This window comes from Nuphar pumila, chromosome 3, assembly GCF_984573655.1.
Source record: "Nuphar pumila chromosome 3, dmNupPumi1.hap1.1, whole genome shotgun sequence".
NCBI classification, from domain to species: domain Eukaryota; kingdom Viridiplantae; phylum Streptophyta; class Magnoliopsida; order Nymphaeales; family Nymphaeaceae; genus Nuphar; species Nuphar pumila.
Window position 1 is genome coordinate 129733320 of NC_143251.1, and position 20314 is coordinate 129753633.

The window sequence follows — 20314 nt, forward strand, 5'->3', positions numbered from 1 at the left end:
CTTATTGTTTAGATTTAAATTTTTTAATGTAATGAATCTATTCTGATCAATTTTAGAATTAGGGTTTTCTTTTTATCTTATTATTACTTTGTTATATGGATTGTTATATGGAGTTGATGGATGAACCCTTGTTGTTTTCTTAAATTTTTGCATTAATTTATTTTGTTTTTCATTATTTTATTGTTAGCTTTGATTTCCCTACTAAGAGTAGTGTAGATTTTCTACGTCCTTGGGATCTAAGGTGCATTAAGGTAGTATCAGAGCTGATGCAGATGGGTTGAGCTCTGCCATGACGGGAGACTGAAGAATTTAAGAAAGATCACATAAATCAGATGGAGTCTAATGTTACGTTGTCGCAAATCCACGTAGATGAGAAGTTGAACAAGATGATTGAAAAACTGGAGGCGCGAGCACGACAATTTGAATCGATGATGGAGATGGAACAACACATAATGCAAAGCAAAGTATGATTGAGCTTTTGAACACGCGATTGACCATTCTCAAAATCTTGGAAGAAAGTTGCATTGATGGATCTCAACTCTCAAATATTGGTACTTCACAACTCCCAAACAATTCCAATGCAAAAAATCGCTTGCTTATGGATGTGCATGGGTTGGTGATCCAAACTGATGGAGTAGAATCGATGAGCGTAGAGGATGGGAGAGCATATTGCTGAGTCAGGCAAGACCAGCTCGGTCCCAAATGTGCTACGGAGCCCCAACACCACGTCCACCACAAGTGTTCCCCAGCTGTAGGGTTCCACTAGAAGCCGAGCAATCACCAGCGGTTTCTTTTTAATATAATGAATCTATCTCATATCCAAATTAGAATTAGGGTGTATGGTGACAAATTAGAAGACCCTATTAACACCTGGGTCCAGACCCAAAGGTCTGATTAATACATAGATCTGGGTATAGTTTGTGAAACTTTATACCAGACCCGGGCTCAACTCGAGTTTCCATTAAGACTTGCAAATTCTCAATGTAAAAATGATAAAAAAATATTATTTTACCGGGTATTGTCTGGGTCTGGTTCATGTAGTTCTTATCAAGTCTGGGTATGGTTTCTCTTATAGTAGACCCGCGATACCATACCCAAAAATCTGGTCCAAGTCTAGTTCCACCTGAGTCCGAACCAAACCTGACCCGTTGATACCCCTACATACAACGCTTTACTCTTGATTAACCTCGATCTGATATTTACAAGCAAAAACTAAACATTAGATCATGTTTAGCATGGTTATTTTATTATTTTCGTGTTAAAGTTGATTCCAACATAATGTTTTGGGCTACTTCTTGACTCACGGCTATTTCTAACCCACCCTCGTCTTCATGAATCGGGAGCTCTTTTCATCATTTTCCATGAAATATGGATGTCATGGATCAAAACAGTGTCCTGATTCCATGGATTTCAATTCTAAAATCTAATAAGCTGTTTGTTTTATGGGTCATGCACTCATGCCAGATATGGGGAAAAAGAAGGGCGTCCATAGGCATAATAAGAACGCCTTTTCCTCATCTGTGGAATGTTCATTCTGCTTGTCAAAACAAAAAATTTCCATCCTACTAATCAGATTTGGATTCCACAAACCAAACAGACCTAAAAGCCAAGGAGTCATCCAAATTTAACCACATCAGGCTGATCAAGTCCCTTACAATTGACAGAGAACCATTTGAAGCTCAGCAGTCTAATCCAGCACTAGCACTGTTCAGGCTTGCCTGTGTCATAGTTATCTTGGTATTGGCCACCCTCACACAAGACCTTATAGAGCCCATCCACCAGTAAAACTGTTAAAGGTATCCCCATGTCCAGTGAGAATCGAACTTGAGGGGAAGGGGTCCGCACCTTCTCTTTGTAGAAAAATGATGTCAAAGAAAAAAAAGCAGCGAAGAAGAATTCTCATTTTTCTACTGTTCATTTTACAAAATTACAGAATATACAGTGTAAAATAAAAGATAATGATAACACCTCTATCATATCCTTAAACTTTATGGGATTTCACAATGATCCTTCATATTTATTATAGTAAATGAGATAAATTTTAACAAATCTAACACTCCCCAAGCCATGTTTGAAGAAATGAAAGGTTAGATTGAAGGCAAGGTAGAATCATGCACTGACCATGAGCTTCCTTGTTTCAGTTACAAGGTTCATCATCATATAAAAAGTTGCCCAAAGATCTGGAATTCCAAGAGTAAAAATTTGCTGAAGGCTGGACTATTCTTTTTGTGTGGTTGACAAACCTTTCTTTTCTTTTTTTTCTTTTTCTAGAATGGCAATCATTAATTTTGAATTACACTATTTTCTTTCTTTCGGTTTAAGAATATTTAGGACCATCGTTTTTTTGTTAAAACAGTTTTTTGGTTTATAATTATTATTATATCCTTCAAAATAATTAGCCTCCGGACAAGCATTGAAGCTTCATAGAAATCACCTTTTTTGTTTTCCTTTGTTTAAAACATTTTTTTTTTGGGTCGGGCAAGCTACCGATAGCCTATGAATTTGGACCTGAGACACATCAAATTATGATAGTGTGATTTAACCATCCAGCGACCCAATGTTGTCAAAGACAATTAGGCTATATGTTTGGGAGCCTTAAATTCTGAGGTTGTGTTCTGCCATACTCTCTTGTTGTAATAGCTTTGCTAAGACAATGCATTAGGAAATAGTGTTGGCAGCCCTAACGCCACATTTCAATACCATTTCCAAGAGGATGTTTTTGGCAACTCCATCTCTCAATGCTTGACCAAAAAATCCCTCTTTTGAATATTACCGAAAGAAATTATAGGAAAAACAAAAAATAATTGAAAATAACAATTTTAATAATCTCATAAACTCTCAACTGTGTGCTATAGAAACCCTATAATGAGTATTTGTAGGAAAACACGATAAACCCTAAGTCTACTTTGGATCCAAGATAAAATTATTGCATAAAAGAACCAATTCTAAGAAAGAAATCCAAATAAAAACTCTAAACTAAATTAGATTCAAATGAATCTTTATGGGCCCAGGTCTTTTGCTTCTGCATCATTCTCTCTGGGTTGGAGAAAGACTTGCCCTCAAGTCTTGATCCCGCTTACATTTCTTTCAATTGTACTCTAGTTGTAAGAAATAATGATCTATTGGATCCTCTAGAAGGTACAAATCCACTAGTACCGATGTGATCCGATCTAAAAAGTGCTCATACAAGTGCAGAATGAAGAACTGATCTTCTACTAGCTGGTGTAGCTAACCAAATGGCTCTTCGTGTATAACATCACTCAAACCAGAAAGATTCATCTTAGAATTCACTTGGATCCAAATAGAATCAACAAGATCCAAGTTAATCTTAATAGGATCCAAATGGGTTATGGCAGGTCCAGGGTCAAATGGATGGGTTAGTTCAAGTTAAACTGGATCCAATAGGATTTGGGATGGGTTTGATTCATAGGTCGGATTCGGGTTTGGGTGGCTAGGATAATGGGCTTGGTAATGATCCGGTTGGATTGCGACTGGATCTGGAATATATTGATTCTTCAGACCCAAAATGGGTTGGGTTGGATATTTGATCAAAGTTTGATGAGGATAGGTCTAGTTTAACACCGATTCATATCCAAAATATGTATGGGTCTGGTCTTAACCCAGTCTGGATTGAAGCTGGAGCTCCATTTTGGTTTCATTAAGTCTAATTTGGGTTTGGATCATATAACTCAGACCAAAATCAAAGGACTGGGCCTAATCCAGATGTGAAAACCCCTGAATCGGACCCACAGACCCGAAATTGGTATATTAGGGGTCGGAACCAGTGAAAACCAGTTCGAATCCAGACCCAAAATGCCCAGAACCGAGTTATGTACAAGATAACCAAGTTGTGCGATGGTTCCTAAGATGAACCGGTTACAGGAAACATTTCAAAAAACAGTCCCACCTGGACCCGGGTTCCGTATAGAACACCCGGGTTGGTTAGTGGTTCTTGATGCCCTGATCATTTCAGGAAATCGTGGGAGGGCTTCCTGAAACAACCTGGGCAGGCAGTGGCTCCCGTTGCCATCTGAATCAGAGGCCACCGTCTCTGGTGGAAACTTATCGGACAATGGCTGGCCGTCGATGGGGCCTCCCACAGATGTTCCCTTTGTCAGCCCTAGGGCTGGCGGGACGGTGAACCAAGGTCCACCGTTGACCACCCCTGATGGTGTGGTGGGTTCCCCCCGACAGAAAGGTGTTGCTTTGGTGGTGGTGGTGGTGGTGGTTGTGGTTGGTGGGAGAACAAGGAGAGGAAGGGTTGAGGCCCTCCTCCTCCGGTTTCTTGCACCACGAATGAGGTTGAACTTGCACCTAACGGTGGGAAGACCGGCGACGCGATGTCTCGCTCAGTCGGAAAAACATTGCCATCAATGTCATTGCTTCTTTGGGTGAATCTTGGCTTTTCAGTGCTATTTCTTTCATGTTTTCCTCGTTTTCACTTTTTTGATATTTGCACTTTATGAAACTGAAAATCTAATTGGATGGTTCCTCAAATAGAATCAAGGCGATGACCCCTTGCTCACAGAGAGGGCTTAATTTATAAGAAAATATAGCAACTATGATTATATTTAGGAAAAATTGAGAAATGCGAGAAATAGCTAAAAAATGTAAGAATTTAATGCAAAGCAGAAAATACAAATTTTTTTTTTAAGGAAAACATGAAATAATTGAAAATAACAATTTCAATAATCTCATGAACTTTCAACTGTCAACTATGTGCTAAACAAACACTTATAGAAAAACACAATAAACACTAGGTCTATTTTGGATATGAGATAGATAGGTTACCTAAAAGATTCAATTCTAAATAAAGAATCCAAATAAAAACTCTAAATTAAGTTAGATCAAAATGAATCTTTATGAACCCAGGTATTTGACTCTTCTCATGCATCACAAACAAGCCCTAGTTTTATTTATTTTTTTCAATCAACATGGAAATACCAATGCTATAGTTTGAACATCCCATTACGGGCTAATTAAAATGTGTCACATTAACCATGAACGACAATAGGTGGGGGTAAAACTCCACAGGTCATATAGTCATACCCAATGTTGAGAGTATCACTGCAAATCATCGGATTTGTATGGTATCAGTCAGAGATAGATATGGTGAGGGTCGTCAATGGGCCTGGTTTACCTGAACAAAACCCTATAGGGTCAGGGTATGGTGATAAATAAGAAGACTTGATTAAGACTCTGGTCCAAACCCAAAGGTCCAATTAATACATGGACCCAAGTATAGTTTGTGAAATTTTATATCAAACCAGACCCGACCAGAGTTTCGATTAAGACCCGCAATGTTTCAATGTAAAAATGATAAATATGGTTTTATGGAGTATGGTCTGGGTTTGGTTCATGTAATTCTTATCGGTTCCAATTATGGTTATTCTTATAGTGGAGTCCATTTCGGACCCGATACTATACTCGAAAATCTGGTTTCACTTGGGATCAAACCAAACCAGACCCATCGACAACCCCTAGATATGGTACAAGGCTGATTCAGCTTACTTTAAAAAAATAAAAAAACAGTTATTTTTTCAATATTATTTAATTATTTTTGTGAGGCAATATTTTTTATTAAAAGTTGGTCGATTCAGCTCCAACTCAGAATCGGCCGATTCACCTGAATCGTTCTCAAAACGATTCATGGCCCGATTTGACGACATTGGCCATACCCAATACCAAGTCACACCAACACCACCAGTCAATCGCGACGACAGTAACAAATGCACATTGGGGTCAATGACCATGTCCGTCCCAGCCGAATCAACCCACGGATATTCTCGTAATTATACAAGTCGACGCGGGTCCCACTTCTCCACGCCGAGCGAGAAAAGCTGCCGTGCCACGTCACCCTGCCGGGGTGAGCTGTACAGATAATGTCTCCATGTCAAACGGTCCACTCCGCCCCCATCTTGCGGCCCCCGTGGCCCGATGACGTGTAGATCCCCGATGACGTCATGCCATACCACCACCCACGCCTTCCTTTTCTTTTAATGCGTCATTTAAATTATGCAGACAGCTCAGCCGAAACCACGCATCCTGCAAGTTCATCCAATAGCTATTAGCCACGTGGCTAGTACCACGTGGGACGCTCACGTCGGCCACCACAGAAAAGTCGCGTCGGGTGAGCTGTCGTGGCTTCCCTCCTCCTTGTGGCGGGCTCCACTTACTTATGATCAACCAATCAGGTACTGCAAAAGCAGGAGCGGGGACCACCCACCGTGCAAAAGAGCTCCTTGCGGGACCCGCGTCCCCTGTAAAGTGTCGATCTTCCTTCGGTAAGTGGGCCCCGCGGAAGGGGTCTCCACCCCTGGTCGTGGCGTGGACGTAGGAGAATCTCTGCCGACTGATCGGCCAGCGTAGTCTTCACGTACGCTCGTGGGTCCCACGGGTTCCCCAGTTGGAGCCTCGGTGGAAGCTTTGGCCTCGTGATCTCTGCGAAGGTACACGTGGGCAGATATACGGCCCTTTTTTTTTTCTTAATTTTCAAAATCGCCTAAATTTTATTTCCTAATTAAGGCACCCTGCAAAGTTCTCTCATATTTCTATATACCTCAAATCTTTGCTTCCTTTGAGCAAATACTTCCATTTCCTTACCACCTTGGTTTAATAATGTCAATCATGAAGTCAAAACTACCATATTATCTATAAAAGAAATGTGTATACAAACTCCTCTTATTGTGAATATAAATTTTCTTTCTACCTTTAAAATGCGACAAAAATTATAGATTAAAACAAGGTTTTTATTTGTCAATCACTTGTATTGCTCCAGATAAAGTTGGCAAGATAAGGTTGAATAAAAATGTTGTATTTAAAATAGCTCTAGTTACATTTGCAAAGTTAAATTGGCTTTTCTTTTATAATTTTGATTTGTAATCTGAGGGATAACTGGTGTCAAATTCGAACTCAAGACCCCTCAACGATTAGCTATCTCATTAGAACCTTGGTAATTGTCTATTTCAATTGCATAAATCTTAAATAGAGAGGGAGAGAGAGAGAGTCAATTGATGAGGCTATTTGGTTAGCGCAAGTGTTTGAGGGGAGTTTGAAATATAAGAAAAACATCGTGGGGGTATTTTGATTAGGTGCAAAAATTTGGTGGTGGGATGAAAATTACTCTTTTTCAAATATATTTTTGCGTTTGATGAGATCTAAAGCCGACGGCTGGGATTAGCCTTTTGTTTCTGATCTGCTTGTCAACAAAAGAAGGCGTCAAAAAGATGAATAAAAGAAGATGGTTGTGGGACACGTCAGAGCGCCGCGACGACTTGACGGATCAAAATCAATATTCTGATTTCTGAATTTATCCTTCTACCTTTTTTTTATTCACCAAACCAGTCGACAAACAAAGTTGGATGAAAATTACTGAAGTAGCCTTCAGCACAACTAAAATAACTCATATATTTATTTTTAACGAAATTGACCAAAAAATTACTGAATTCTCTCTCTCTTATTTCTTTTTTATGAAAAATGACCAAAAACTTACTCTCTCTCTCATAAACCCCAACAGGAATTGAAACCCAATGACCAATTGGTTAAGAGATCCATAATATAAGGTGAGGTGGGGTGACCACCAGGAGTTTTGAATCGGAGACCTCTGGGTTACGATAGTGTGGCCTAACCATCCAACTATCTCATTCAATCGTATAACAAGCTATTCCATTGACAAAAGTAATCCAATGAAAGCAGCTGGTTCAATAGGAATCATAATTTCCAAATTTTGTTAATTTTATGAGCATTAATAAGGATAGTAAATGTAATCCACCATGGATTCGCCCTTGTTTGTGGTTAGGCTGCATTGCAATCAGTGTAGCCGTCCTCGACTAAATCATCGATGAATCGCGACTCATTTAAAACTATTAGGCGACCACGATTTTCATTGAAAATCGTCGGATCGCCAAATTGCCGATTAAACCCGCGCTGCAAAGGAGATATATGGCAGAGAGAGAAAGAGAGAGTTAATTGAGGAGTGACAAAAGGCATATATAGAGAGAAAGAGAGCATTAATTGAGGGGTGAAGTCAGGTAGAGAGAGAAAGACAACATTAATTGAGGGGTGACTGCATGGAAAGGGAGACGGAGGCCGTCCTAAAAAAAATAAAATTTATAAATTTTATATATAAATGCAAAAACCATAAATAAATCATAAACCCTAAAATATAAGAAAATAAATCATAAAATATTATAAAAAAATCATAAACTATAAAATTAAAGAATCTTAAATAAATTTTAAAATCAAATATAAAAAATTCCTAATTCAAACTCTAATCAAAGAAGATAAAAAAAATAACCCTAATCAAATACAATAAAAGTTTTAATCAAATTAAGTATAAGAAACCCTAATTAAAAAAATTTGATTCAAAACCAGAAAAAAATCTCAAATCAAATTAAATATAAGAAAACCTTAATTAAAGATATTTGATTCAAAACCCTGATAAAAAGATTAAAAAAACCTTAATTATATCAAAAGAAAGTTAAAATCAAATAACAAAAGCCGTATTTGATTCAAAGCTCTGATAAATAAAAATCAAAGAAAAAGCTTAATCAAGGAAAAAAAAATCTTAATCAATAAAAATCAAAGGAAAACTCTAATCAATGAAAAAATCTTAATAAAAAGTGAAAGAAAGAAAAACCCCTAATCAAAAAAGAAAAGAAAAAAAAAGAGGGCCTCGCCAGCACACACCCGAGAAACCAAACCTGAGACCAAAGGGTCAGCACATTCGCCCCAAGCCCACTATCACACCGGCCAAACCTAAATAAAAAAAAAAACCCTTTCAACCCAAAATACACAGATCGGGAGGAGGTATTTTGGGCCGTAGAAGCGTGTATAACACACATTAGGGGATGTTTCGATGACAGGGGCCAAAACCTGGCTTTTGGCAAGCCAGGCTTGCCGCAAATCAGGTTTTTGTCCAACCTGATTTGCCAAAAACCAGTCCTGTTGAGCCATTTGGGTGACCAAAAATGGCCAGTCCCTGGCGACACCGGCCCGGCCATTTTCCGGCCTGTGGCTGGGCACCCAAAAAACTGCAAAAAACATTTAAAAAAAAAAAGAATGCATCAGTCGGTATTTTCCGGCCACCCATTCATCCCAACCATTTCCCATCTTGTGGGTGGCCGGACGGCCATGAAATAAAAAAAAAACACAATATTTTTTTGGGCCATTTTCGGCTGGCGACCGACCAAAAAATGGCCGGATGGGTACCGCTCTGACCGAGTGATACCAGGCCGGCCATTTTCTGGCCTGAGGCTTGCCGGAAATGACCAGTCACTCGTCAGGTGGGGAGGGACCACAGTGGGCCGATCGGGGGTGGAACACCCCCTCCCTGGTAAACCAGGTTTGGGAAGGGTTTTTTTCATTTAACCAAGTTTTGGGGTCACTTAAACTTCGCTAAAACCTGATTTTTCTTCATATGATTTAAAGGGGTCAAAGGGGTTTTTCTTCGTATGATTAAAGGGTCTTTTTCATTTAACCAAGTTTTGATAAAAACTTGGGTTTTAAACCAGGTTTTGGGGTCACTCAAACGTCGCCAAAACCTGATTTTTCTTCATATGATAAAAACTTGCTTTTGAAACCAGGTTTTGGGCGCCATCCAAACGGTACCTTGAGACTTAAAGAGGACTGACATATTTCCTGTAATTCAAAACTAAACGTAAATTCACAATATTCTTCATACAATATGTAAAAGTAGAAGCACGGACACCCATTTCAAAAATTATTACCTAGGTAACTTATTCAAAATGACACGATTTATACAAAATTAAATATAAAGCTTAAAATTCGATTTCTCTGAGTCATTATTGTAGCACACATGCTAGTCAGTGTTTGTGTTACTTCTGTTAAATATTTTAATGTTCCAAAGTGTTTGTATTTTTGTCCAAACATCACTTGACACTTTAGTAAAAAGTGCATGTCCCTAGCAAACATTGTTTAAATGACTTTTTACTATTTCTTTGTGAAAAGTTGCTTCTTTGCTTCCAAATCACGTGATCTTGCTCATATCTACAGTTCTAAATATGGTAATTATGTTTAAAATAAACTTTTTTTCTCTTTTTTTGGTGTTGGATGGATGTGAACTGAAGAAAAAGCTCGGATTAATCTTTTTTTAAGGCTTTCTTCATTTAAGTAGCACAATTTACTATAGCCCCACCACATGGGTACTGTTAGAAAAAAACTTCTTGACAGCCACTCATTTTGGCATTTCTTGAAATGGATGGATGGATGTGTTTGTCTATGTGGAGAAATGTTGAGATGGATGATCATCAGCAATGGAGCTGCATGCTAAGCATGTCATAAAAAAAAATGATCTCAAAAATCAAACTTTTTTAGTTTTTTTTTTCTACAGAGAAAGTTGGGTTAGGTAGACCGCTACCAGTTATACAACAATACCATTGAGATTGGAACTTGCAACCTGAGGTTGCAGGTTCAAAACCCTTAGTGGTACGATTGAATACTAACTGGTGGGGATCTGCTTAACCCCAACTTGCCTTTCAAAAAAAAAAACTAAATCTCCCTTGCTTGCAACGAAGCAGTTTGAACTTCAGCCTCATGGCAAGGGACAGCCACTATGGTTTGGAACTCGTCACGTCCATTCAGCTTGGTGATGTTCTCAAGTTGCTCCTATTAAATGAGCGAACCCCTCGTGGGATGGAAGACTTATCTTCTAAAATTATTAACAAGAAAAAAGAGATTTGGACATAATGATATCTTAACAATAATTAGGGCATTTTTGCTCAGGACTTTTTAGTCATTAAAAGAAATAAATTAGGGTATTTTTGTCATGTTGAAAAAGGGATAGGACCCTAAGGTTGCAAACCAATCAGATACAATGCTGATCTTGTCTGATCTGAATTGATTCCAATATTGTGCACTTGATCCAGTGCATAAAAGCCACAACTATCTAACATCGGATCTGGATCTGAATTAGATCGATAAAAATATGTCGCAAACGTTCACTTTACATGTAAAAAAAAGGCAATCGGATCGGATTTTATTCGAATCCAGATTACAGCCGACTTAAAATAAGGAGCCGAAATAGGATATCCGATCCGTTTGCAGCTGCCTGTAGGGTAGGGTAGTCATATTAGGAAATCACGAGGGAAACGCCGATGAGAGAGAGAGGGAGATGCCAATTCGGTTAAATCCGCGAACACGTCAGCTACATGACGGGATGGATTAGCTGGCAAGGGGTCAAAGATGGACGCGTAGGTGCCTCTGCAACCAGACACGTGTACGAAGGAGATGACGCAGAATAAATTAATGGCGTGCACGAACACCGATGGCCAACTCAACCAGCACCATTGGCAAACCGTATATACGTGGCCCGTATACCCCTCGGATATACTAACACGAGTTCGGTGACGTGGCGATCGGCCTGGCTCTCCACCCCCTTCCCTCCTTCCGCCTCTTCTTCTTCTTCTTCTCTCTCTGTGCGAGGAGCGAAGCAGGAGTTCTCTCTCTCTCTCTCTCTATATATATATATATAGATATATATGAAGAGGACGAAGAAAGGCAAGTATCACCGTAAAGCGGTTTCCGAGACGGACTGAGACTCGAATCGGGCGAGCTGCTTCTGGATCGTCGGAACCGGGGGGGATCGGTTTTCCGGTTTTCTTTCTGCTGCGGAGCGTGTTTTTTTCCGGTGAGATCTCCGGCGGTATGGGGGAGAGGTGAACCGGGCGGCAGAGGTACTTCTTTTTCTTATTTTTTTCTTTTACTTTTCCCGTTTGAGGTTCCGGTTAGTTTGTTTATCCTTTTAATTATGCTTTCCAGAGTCGGATCTGTTGGAAAATTTGTGGATTTTTGGCGTTTGGACGGTGGAAGTTCCGGTTTTCTTGTTTTATTGAGCTGAGTTGGGGTTTTGGCTTCATTTCGTAGCGTTACGTGCTTGGAGATTCTGAAAATTTGCATCTTTAGGTGCTTCTTCTGTTTCTGAAGTAGAAAACTGAACTATTTAGTGAAAAGGGTAATATTTACTTGAATTCTTGGAAAGGGCAATTGAATCGATGTTCCTTTTTTTCTTTTTTTTGGCGTTTTTTTATTCTTGCAGTTTCTAGTATTTCTAGTGTTAGTAATTTTAAGTGGAAGAACGGAGTGTTTGCTGAAATTCGTTAATTTTACGGAGGAAAAAAGGGGAAAAGTCATTGCTTAGGGAGATATCTGAACTCTATTTATTTACTTATTTGTTCTTTTTTTTAGCACTCTTAGAAGAAATCGTTAGGTGATTTTTTTATGAAAAAAAAACAGGAATGGAAAAGCAAAAGAAAGGGGGCAGAAATAATTCAGGCCCGTGCGAGCTTCTCACGTGCTGGGAGACGGGGGAAAATCGCACGAACGGAGGATGGGGAAGAGATTTGTTATCTGTGACCGATTTGTACGAAATGAAGTAAGAATCGCTGGATAGGGAGGGAGTAACAGGACTCTTATTTTCCTTACGCGTAGAGAGAGAGAGAGAGAGAGAGAGTCGGCATTTAGGATCACTTTCACGTGCGGACATGGTTGTACAGAAGAAAAGAAAAAAGAAGAAAAGGACTAGGGAATCAGTATAGGTGGTCTCTTTCATGTGTAAAGAAGAAAACATGACACGTTTGGAAGCAAGAAGAAATTTCACGGGAAAAAGAAAATTTTCCCATGAGAGAGAGAGAGAGAGAGAGAGAGAGAGAGAGAGAGAGAGAGCATCCCTGGAAATGGCATTGCATGGTAGGAAGACGTAGATAGAGGAAGGCAGCCGATGGACTGAGTTTTACGGTAGGAAGAGGAAGATGGAGGAATAGGGGAATGAGTTGTGTAGGAAATCTGACTTTTTAGATTAAAAAATCCGTCAAAAATTTAATCTCGTATGGAACAGATGGAAAGTGCCACTTTTTCTTTCCTATTTGCATTTGCCTACCATTTTCTCGCTTCCAAACATGGGAAAAAAGGAGAAAGAAATTAATGTAATAGAAGAAGCACCGTATGCATGTGTGTGTACGCACAATTTTGAAATATGGCATGCCTTCTTGGTGGATTTGGGGAGGTCATCAAGAGGTGCATGTGCCACACTGTAGGATTCTTTACCTACATCCTGGTTCATGCAGCTTCCTTGGTTTCAGGATGAGTGGCTGAATTCATAAAGTTTGCAACTGTCAGCTGCTCCTCCAATAGTTGGCACCACAGCATGACCTAAAACTCAACGGACGCACACATGTACCTTTATCTTTAATGCAACTCTTTTTCTCCCTTTGCGCACGTCCTATATGCAGCGATGAAAACTGCCACGCCTGGTGACTGCCTATGCAAGAGTTGCTGATTGGTTGACAGATAAGTAGAGTAGCCTCAGTTGGATGGAGATGAAGTCTGGGGAATTCTTTATCTAAATATACGTTATTTATAGTTATGTTTCCAAGCCTGTGGGCTTGAAATATTTTTCCTTAAAATTTTGTTGATACTTATGCCCACAGCTCATGAAGACATTGTTCTCTTGCATACTCAAATACCTCAATGATGCAAACATGGACATAAGGCTTTTGTAATTGTTAATATTCTGGATGTTTAGCCGCTAGGATCTCAATGTTTGTGGCCTCACTTTGTGGAATGTATTTGAGAACTGTGTCGCCTCATCTTGTTTAGTTTAGTTACCTTCAAATTGTCTTCTTTTTGTCCAATTTTCATTACTTGTAATTCTATAATATTTGATGCCTTCATGCTTGCTTTATATGTCTTAAGTGTATCTTTGACTCTCATTTGATGTCCCTTTATACACTATAATGGAAAACTTTACCAAGATGGCCATATCCATGTGACACAGCACAATGTGTTTTTGTGAGTGTGTGCATATGCGCATGTGTATGCACACGTGTAATAGCTTGTCCATTTTTTCGAGTAACCATGAGACATCTTGTAATTGGTGAATGCTATATGTTCACAACCATAAGTGTTATAGCATCTCTCAGCTGTGTTAAACCAGTTGATGTCGAACTGCAGTCCTATATGATGATCAAATTTTTAGTTGTGTCTCCATTATAATGTCATGTCGTGCAGAAATTTGCAAGCAGTTTTACAATATCCTCGATCTTCATGACTGAATCATGAGCATGTGTTTAGGATAAATTTGGTTCTAAATACAGTTCCTTGGCTGATTTCAGGCATATCGAATTGCATTGTGAAAAGAGATATTGCCCTGTCATGCTGTGATTGACATATTAAAATCTAAATTGCTTGATGGGTATGGGGAACTCAGAAGGTGTGACGCCATCAAAGTCCGACAAAGCATCTTCACCTGCACAGGTCAGCTGATTTTTGTTTATTTATTTTGCATTATTTTTCAAATTAATGAGTTGTTGGCTCTTGCTTAAGTTCTCCTACCCTTAAAAGAAAATTTTCCTTGAAGGTTTTGTATGATGTTAGGTTTTATCTAGATTTCTTGGTGTGCAACATCGGTTTCAGAATGTTGATACTGTTTTTAGTTTTTGTTAGTTGTCTACATATTAACAGGATTAGATTATCCTTTTATAATGTCAAGACATTTAAAATGCTCCGAAGGATTGGAGAAAAGCTTTTCTCCAACAGGGGAGCATTTTGACTTTGAAGGGGATGCATGAATGATTGGAAAGTCTGAGCCAGTTAATCTTCTGCTTCTTTCTATTTTTCTTTCAAATGTAAATTGCCAACTGAATATGTGGATGGAATGTGCTATTAAGTTCATAACATCTGACCTTTCAAAGTAATGAGGATATTTGGTACCACCAGCCTTTCACTAATGCATTCTCTGGTTCTTGCTTTATTAACATTGGCACCTTAAATTTAGCATTAGGAGTTTTAACTTAAGTACTCATTCCTTCTGACGTTCAGGAACATTCTACCATACCAGCTTACCCTGATTGGACAGCTTTTCAAGTAGGATCTCTCTCTCTCTCTCTCTCTCTCTCTCTCTAAGTGCATGCGTTTGTTCATCACAGTCTTTTTTATCAAGGTCTCCTTTGTTTGTTGGCTGTGCAGGCATATTATCCGGGAGTTGGCATGCCACCCCCTTATTTTGGATCTGCTGTTGCATCTGGTCATCCTCCTCATCCATATTTGTGGGGACCACAGGTATTCAAGCTTCTTATTTTTGTTTACTCTATAACATAAGATGTGCAAATGTGAAGAACAGAGCATGCATTTTATTTGCACTCATGCCCGTGTCAGTCTGAAGGTCATCTAATAAAAGGATGTAGGATGTTTAGGTTGGTGTCTCATCCTTATTTTTCAGGGAATCACTATATACTATATAGGTTCTGCAGGACCTTTTTTGTTTCCTCTAAATTTCAATAGCTGGATTAGTCAATGATACCATCTTAGCCAAGGGTTTTAGATCCCACCAGGGCCGACCTTCCCAAGAGGAGGGCTGTCCGAGTTGTGGGTTTCTGGTGGTGGTAAAGTTATGTCAGTTATTCTTGGAGTGTTCGGTTCAGTGTGAAAAGTCTCCTGTTTTTTTTATTAAGTTCCATGGCCGTGTATAAATGTTAACAAGATCGACTCAAATTGACTCTCACAAAGTTTAAAATGATATGGTGGTTTCGTGCATTAATTATCATCACCATGATCATTTTAGTGATTGTATAAAGAAGACACATTAGAAGGGATTGTGCATTTCAAAGTAAAGCTAATACGTGTGCTATTTGTTTTTTATAAAATAACTGAAATGCCAAAGGTGGTGAAAACTAATGCATTATACCACATCATTTTAAAGTTTGTCAAGGGTATGAATTTGTGGTGGACTTGTTAGTATCCATATATGACTGTATTGTTTCACTACATAAATCTCTGAAGTTTGTATTCTTTTCTTGTTTCTAAAACATAAACAACAGTCTAGGTAGATTCACATAGTTGAGGTTGCTGAACCTATCTGCAATTTCTCTTTGTGCTGCAGCCTCTTCTTTCACCTTATGGATCACCAGCATATGCAGCTTTGTACTCTCATGGAGGGATGTATGCTCACCATCCTTCGATTGCACTTGTGAGTCTTGTTACTTTTTTTACAATAATATTTGCACAAGTTTCTTTTCCTACATTACAGAAGTTTCAGAGCATGTTCGTTGCCTGAGAAGAAAAATGCAATCCTTATTTCTGATGACAAACTGTTCTATAGATTTTGTCTGATTTTATGTAATTTATTATATTGGATATTTATTGTTTACAGGGTCCACCTCCACATGGCCATGTGGTTTCATTGTCAGGGACAAATGAAATGGTATTTAACCTGACCTGCTAAGTTTCCTCATTAAATGTGTTGCTAAAATTTGCATTTGGTTTACAGAAAGATAACCTGGCCCCTAACTTGGAGTAATTTGATCAAATTGACTCACATCAAAATTAATAGTTGTGAGTCCTTGTGGGCTCAAAACTTGAGTAACAGTAATAACCTGACCCGAGTTACACCAAGTCAGTGTTATTGTGATGGACTATATTGAGTAGCGTGGAAAATTAGAAATCAATGTCATGGGCTTCATCTGAGCATTGAGAGAACTTTCTATTTACATTTTGAGCATTGAGTATCTAGATATGCCTTCTGTATAGCTCATTTATCCTTTCATTCCCTCTTCTTTGATTCAGGGCGTAAGCACAGAAACACCTGCTAAATCATCAAACACTAAGGATCAAGGTTTGATAAAGAAACTAAATGGTTTTGATGGGCTTACTGTGTCGATTGGCAATGGAAATATTGATACCACAGACAGCCAAGGCCATGGGCAATCACAAAGGTTTGTTGACAGGCAACATTATTCTCCAGTCAAACCTTTATAAAGAAAAGTTTTCATATTCTAGTTAGTTGGGACTGTGCACGGACTTTCTGCTTAAGCTATCCCTCACTCAATTATTTTGGTGGTTTGTTTGAATGATTTCATCTCCCGGTATCTATCTATTTGTAAAAGGTATTTAGTGGTTAATCAGTAGCCAGAGCTTTGATAAGTTGCTGTTCATGTTTACTTGTTCCTTTTGTTGGCTTGTGGTCTTGATTGTAGAACCTTATTATTTTCTCAATTAAATAAAAATCTTGTGCAGTGCGGATAGTGGCTCGGAAGGCTCCAGTGATGGAAGTGACGGGAATACTGCAGGCAGGAAAAGAGTTGCTGAAGAAATGATACCCAAGGGTATGTAACAGAAGAATTTTGTGTATACTGCCATGTACTTTTGGATTCATCATCATCAGTAGTATCAATTATATTGTCATTTATTTTCCTGCAGATTATGTGCATGGAATTCACATTTTTTTGGGGAATTCAGTAGCTCTATTTTTTAAGGAAAATGTTAATATTGAACTTGTTTATGCTTGCTTTCAAAAGAGTGATGTGGCTGGTTTCTTAATCAAGGATGCATATATCTTTCTTCCTGCTTTTGCCTCGGTAACTGCTAGCAGACCATAGTTCTGTAATTAAAGGATGAGGAGGATAAGTTTTCCCTAAGTTCTGAAAGGGACCATCCATCAATCGTGGTAAATTCCACCTCGTTTCACACATAAAAGTTTGTGAAATTATCATTCAAGCAAAAACCAGAATACATTTTCAGTGATGGGTGGCCAATCTGTTTGTCTCAGTTTAACTGAAAGATTTGCCTTATTGACAGGCAAGAACAGCAAAGTTGATCCTAAGGCTCAAGCTGCTGTTCATGGTGGGGAGTCAAATACATCTTCTAGTAGACCATTAGGAGTTACCCCGACACCACCTGCGAGCAAGACAACAGAGGGTGTGGCCATGTCTGGCATGACTCCTGGGATGGAGTTCAGAAACCTCACACCACCCAAAGCAAAGACTGGAACTGCAACTCCTAGTCTTCAGGCTGCCGGCGTAATTGTTCCAAGTCGGGAAGGTCTACCTTATGAACTTTGGCTGCAGGTATGATTTTGAATTTGTCGGCCACTTTTAGTATGTTGGGTATATGAAACAAAAAAATTTGTTTTGAAAATTGCATGGAAAGCAACATCTCTATTCCAAATGAGGAAGCTGCATCTTTGAGGTATTAATTAGTAGCAGTGTTTCCTCATAATTTGATTAATACAAGTATAATGAGGTTGAGAATTTTGGTTCCCTGGAACCGGAGGCCAGTTTCACGAAGAAACTGGATCCTATAAAAGTTTCATTCAAGTTGGTTGTGGAATGGGGACTTCTACAGTTTAGTAGTGAATCGGTAGAAAATCAATACGGTCACACATAACATTTGTGGGATGTTAAAGGGTTGTAGACAGACTTTTAGGATTCCACTGGCCCATCTTGAATCTCCTCTGAGCATAGTACTTAGTCTGGTATCTCTGACCCTGCTAATCAGTTTTACTTTTTTTCAACTGATGATTATAAGGCTATGTTTGGAAGCCTTGAATCAGCGGTTTTGTGGTTTCCACCATGCTCCCATGCTCTCTTGTTTGGGATCTGTGGCGTTGCTGAAACGATGCGTTGGGACTGGTGTTGGTACACCCAACACCACATTTCAGGTTGTGTTGTGATTTTCACCATGCTTCCATACTCTTGTTGTTTGGTAGCAGTGCGTTGGGACTGGTGTTGGCAGACCCAACACAACATTTCAACTCCTTTCACGAGAGGATGTTTTTGGCAACTTTATCTCTCAACATCACACATTGGCAATACAATATTTTGGCAGCACACTCAAACGGTGTTTCCATCCCATTGCAAGGCTGTCAAACATTGCCTAAATTACAATACGGTTCCAGGGAATTAAATTTCTTGGGAATTGATATATTTGCCATCTGCATGATTTGGAGAGGGGAAAAAAGGAAATATGCTAGCTAATTACTTAGCGTTATCCCATAGTTGTTATTATAATTTCTTTTGTGGTCAAACCCATTTGTTGTGTTCCCAGTTGGCACATAGTTTTTAACATTTTATTCCCCCTTTCATTTCTTGTTGCAGGATGAGCGTGAATCGAAGCGAGAGAAGAGGAAGCAGTCTAACCGAGAATCTGCAAGGCGGTCCAGGTTGAGGAAACAGGTCTCTCTCTCTCTCTCTCTCTCTCTCTCTCTCTCTATATATATATATATATATATATATATATATATATATATCATGCGTTTATGCATGCAGAGCTGATCGTTCATGTTTTCCAGGCTGAGACCGAGGAACTAGCGATGAAAGTAGAGACACTGAAGAGTGAGAACATGGATCTAAGAGATGAACTAAACCGCTTGAGGGAAAAATCTGAAAAGCTGAAACAAGAAAACTCTTCTCTGATGGTATTCTCGTCATCCCTTTCCCTCTTTTAGGTCAGGAACAATCATTGCGGATTCTGTTTGTTTCATGGTTATGATTGGCAACAGATCAGATGGTTTCCGGGATCACCGGCTGTTGGCCACAGAGCCCAGATGGGCTTGGTTTCTGCACTCAATGGCGGGTCGCACACTGTTCATCCCATGCTTTCCTTAGTATATTTGCATGAGCTTTTGGACGAAGAATAATTGGATTTGTTACATTGGATTTGCAGGATAAAGTCAAGAAGGCACAGTTGGAGCGTGGAGGAGGTGCCATCCTGGATAAGGTTGAATCTCAGCCAGTGGGCATTGAGAATTTTTTGTCCAGAATGAGTAATTCCAGCCAGGTGAATCGAAGTGGGCAGCGCGACGGCGAGGCCCACGACAATGCTGGCAAGCTCCACCAGCTTCTGGAATCAAACTCACGTACCGATGCCGTGGCTGCAGGCTGAATCCTAGGAGCAGCTTCAGAATACCCCCATTTAATTCCGGTAATTTAGGCGAATTTCTTTGGGCCTGAAATTATCACTCTGACGGTAATTAGGAAATAGATGCATCAGATAACAGACAGAGAAGCTGATAAACATTTCATGTGAGCAACAAGGTTGAGGCTCTTTATTTTTTTCTTTTTTCTTTCAATGAACAAAGGACTAATTTTTTACCCCAGTTCTTTGACCTTTTTAAGGCTTGGATAATGGTTTGGAGTCTCCTTGTTTATGGAGACTTGATGCCATCTGTATATTTGAGATATTCAAAGGAAAAACTCGTGGATTTGCTTGGTTTTTTTTTTTTTTATGTTCTCTTTTTTATGCTTGGTTTTTCTTTCAGTTGACCGAGGCAAGTCTTTATTGCTCCTTCATGATGTGGTAGCTTTGATCCTGAAGAACCATCCACTTTATTAAAACCTAGACTCGAACCTGTCTAGGCAATATGCGGTTCATCTGGACTTGATTGGTCGCAAGTAATTGCAAGCTGTTAGACTGTCATGATTTATGTAGAACGAACCTAGCCGCTTGAAATTCAGCTTGGTTGGCTCGGTGATGAGCTCGTTTGGGCTGGACTCAATTCAGCTTGATATGAGCTCGTTTAGGC

The 20314-nt window shown here is 39.2% G+C and overlaps 1 protein-coding gene across 2 annotated transcripts; it reads left to right on the plus strand.

Annotated features, from left to right (window-relative positions):
• Nucleotides 1-11390: 11390 nt before the first annotated feature.
• LOC149843791 (common plant regulatory factor 1-like) lies at nucleotides 11391-20014 on the plus strand. 2 transcript variants are annotated; one of them, XM_090001933.1, is made up of 12 exons: nucleotides 11392-11693; nucleotides 14130-14271; nucleotides 14836-14880; nucleotides 14983-15075; nucleotides 15896-15982; nucleotides 16166-16216; nucleotides 16579-16727; nucleotides 17029-17117; nucleotides 17590-17858; nucleotides 18888-18965; nucleotides 19082-19207; nucleotides 19456-20014. In XM_090001933.1, exons 2-12 carry the CDS (start codon nucleotides 14206-14208, stop codon nucleotides 19672-19674), a joined length of 1272 nt encoding a protein of 423 aa, XP_089858059.1. In that variant the 5' UTR covers nucleotides 11392-11693; nucleotides 14130-14205; the 3' UTR covers nucleotides 19675-20014. The 2 variants fall into 2 exon arrangements, with proteins under 2 accessions (XP_089858060.1, XP_089858059.1); XM_090001934.1 differs by lacking the exon at nucleotides 16166-16216 and having other exon boundaries at nucleotides 11391-11693.
• The last annotated feature ends 300 nt before the right edge of the window (nucleotides 20015-20314 follow it).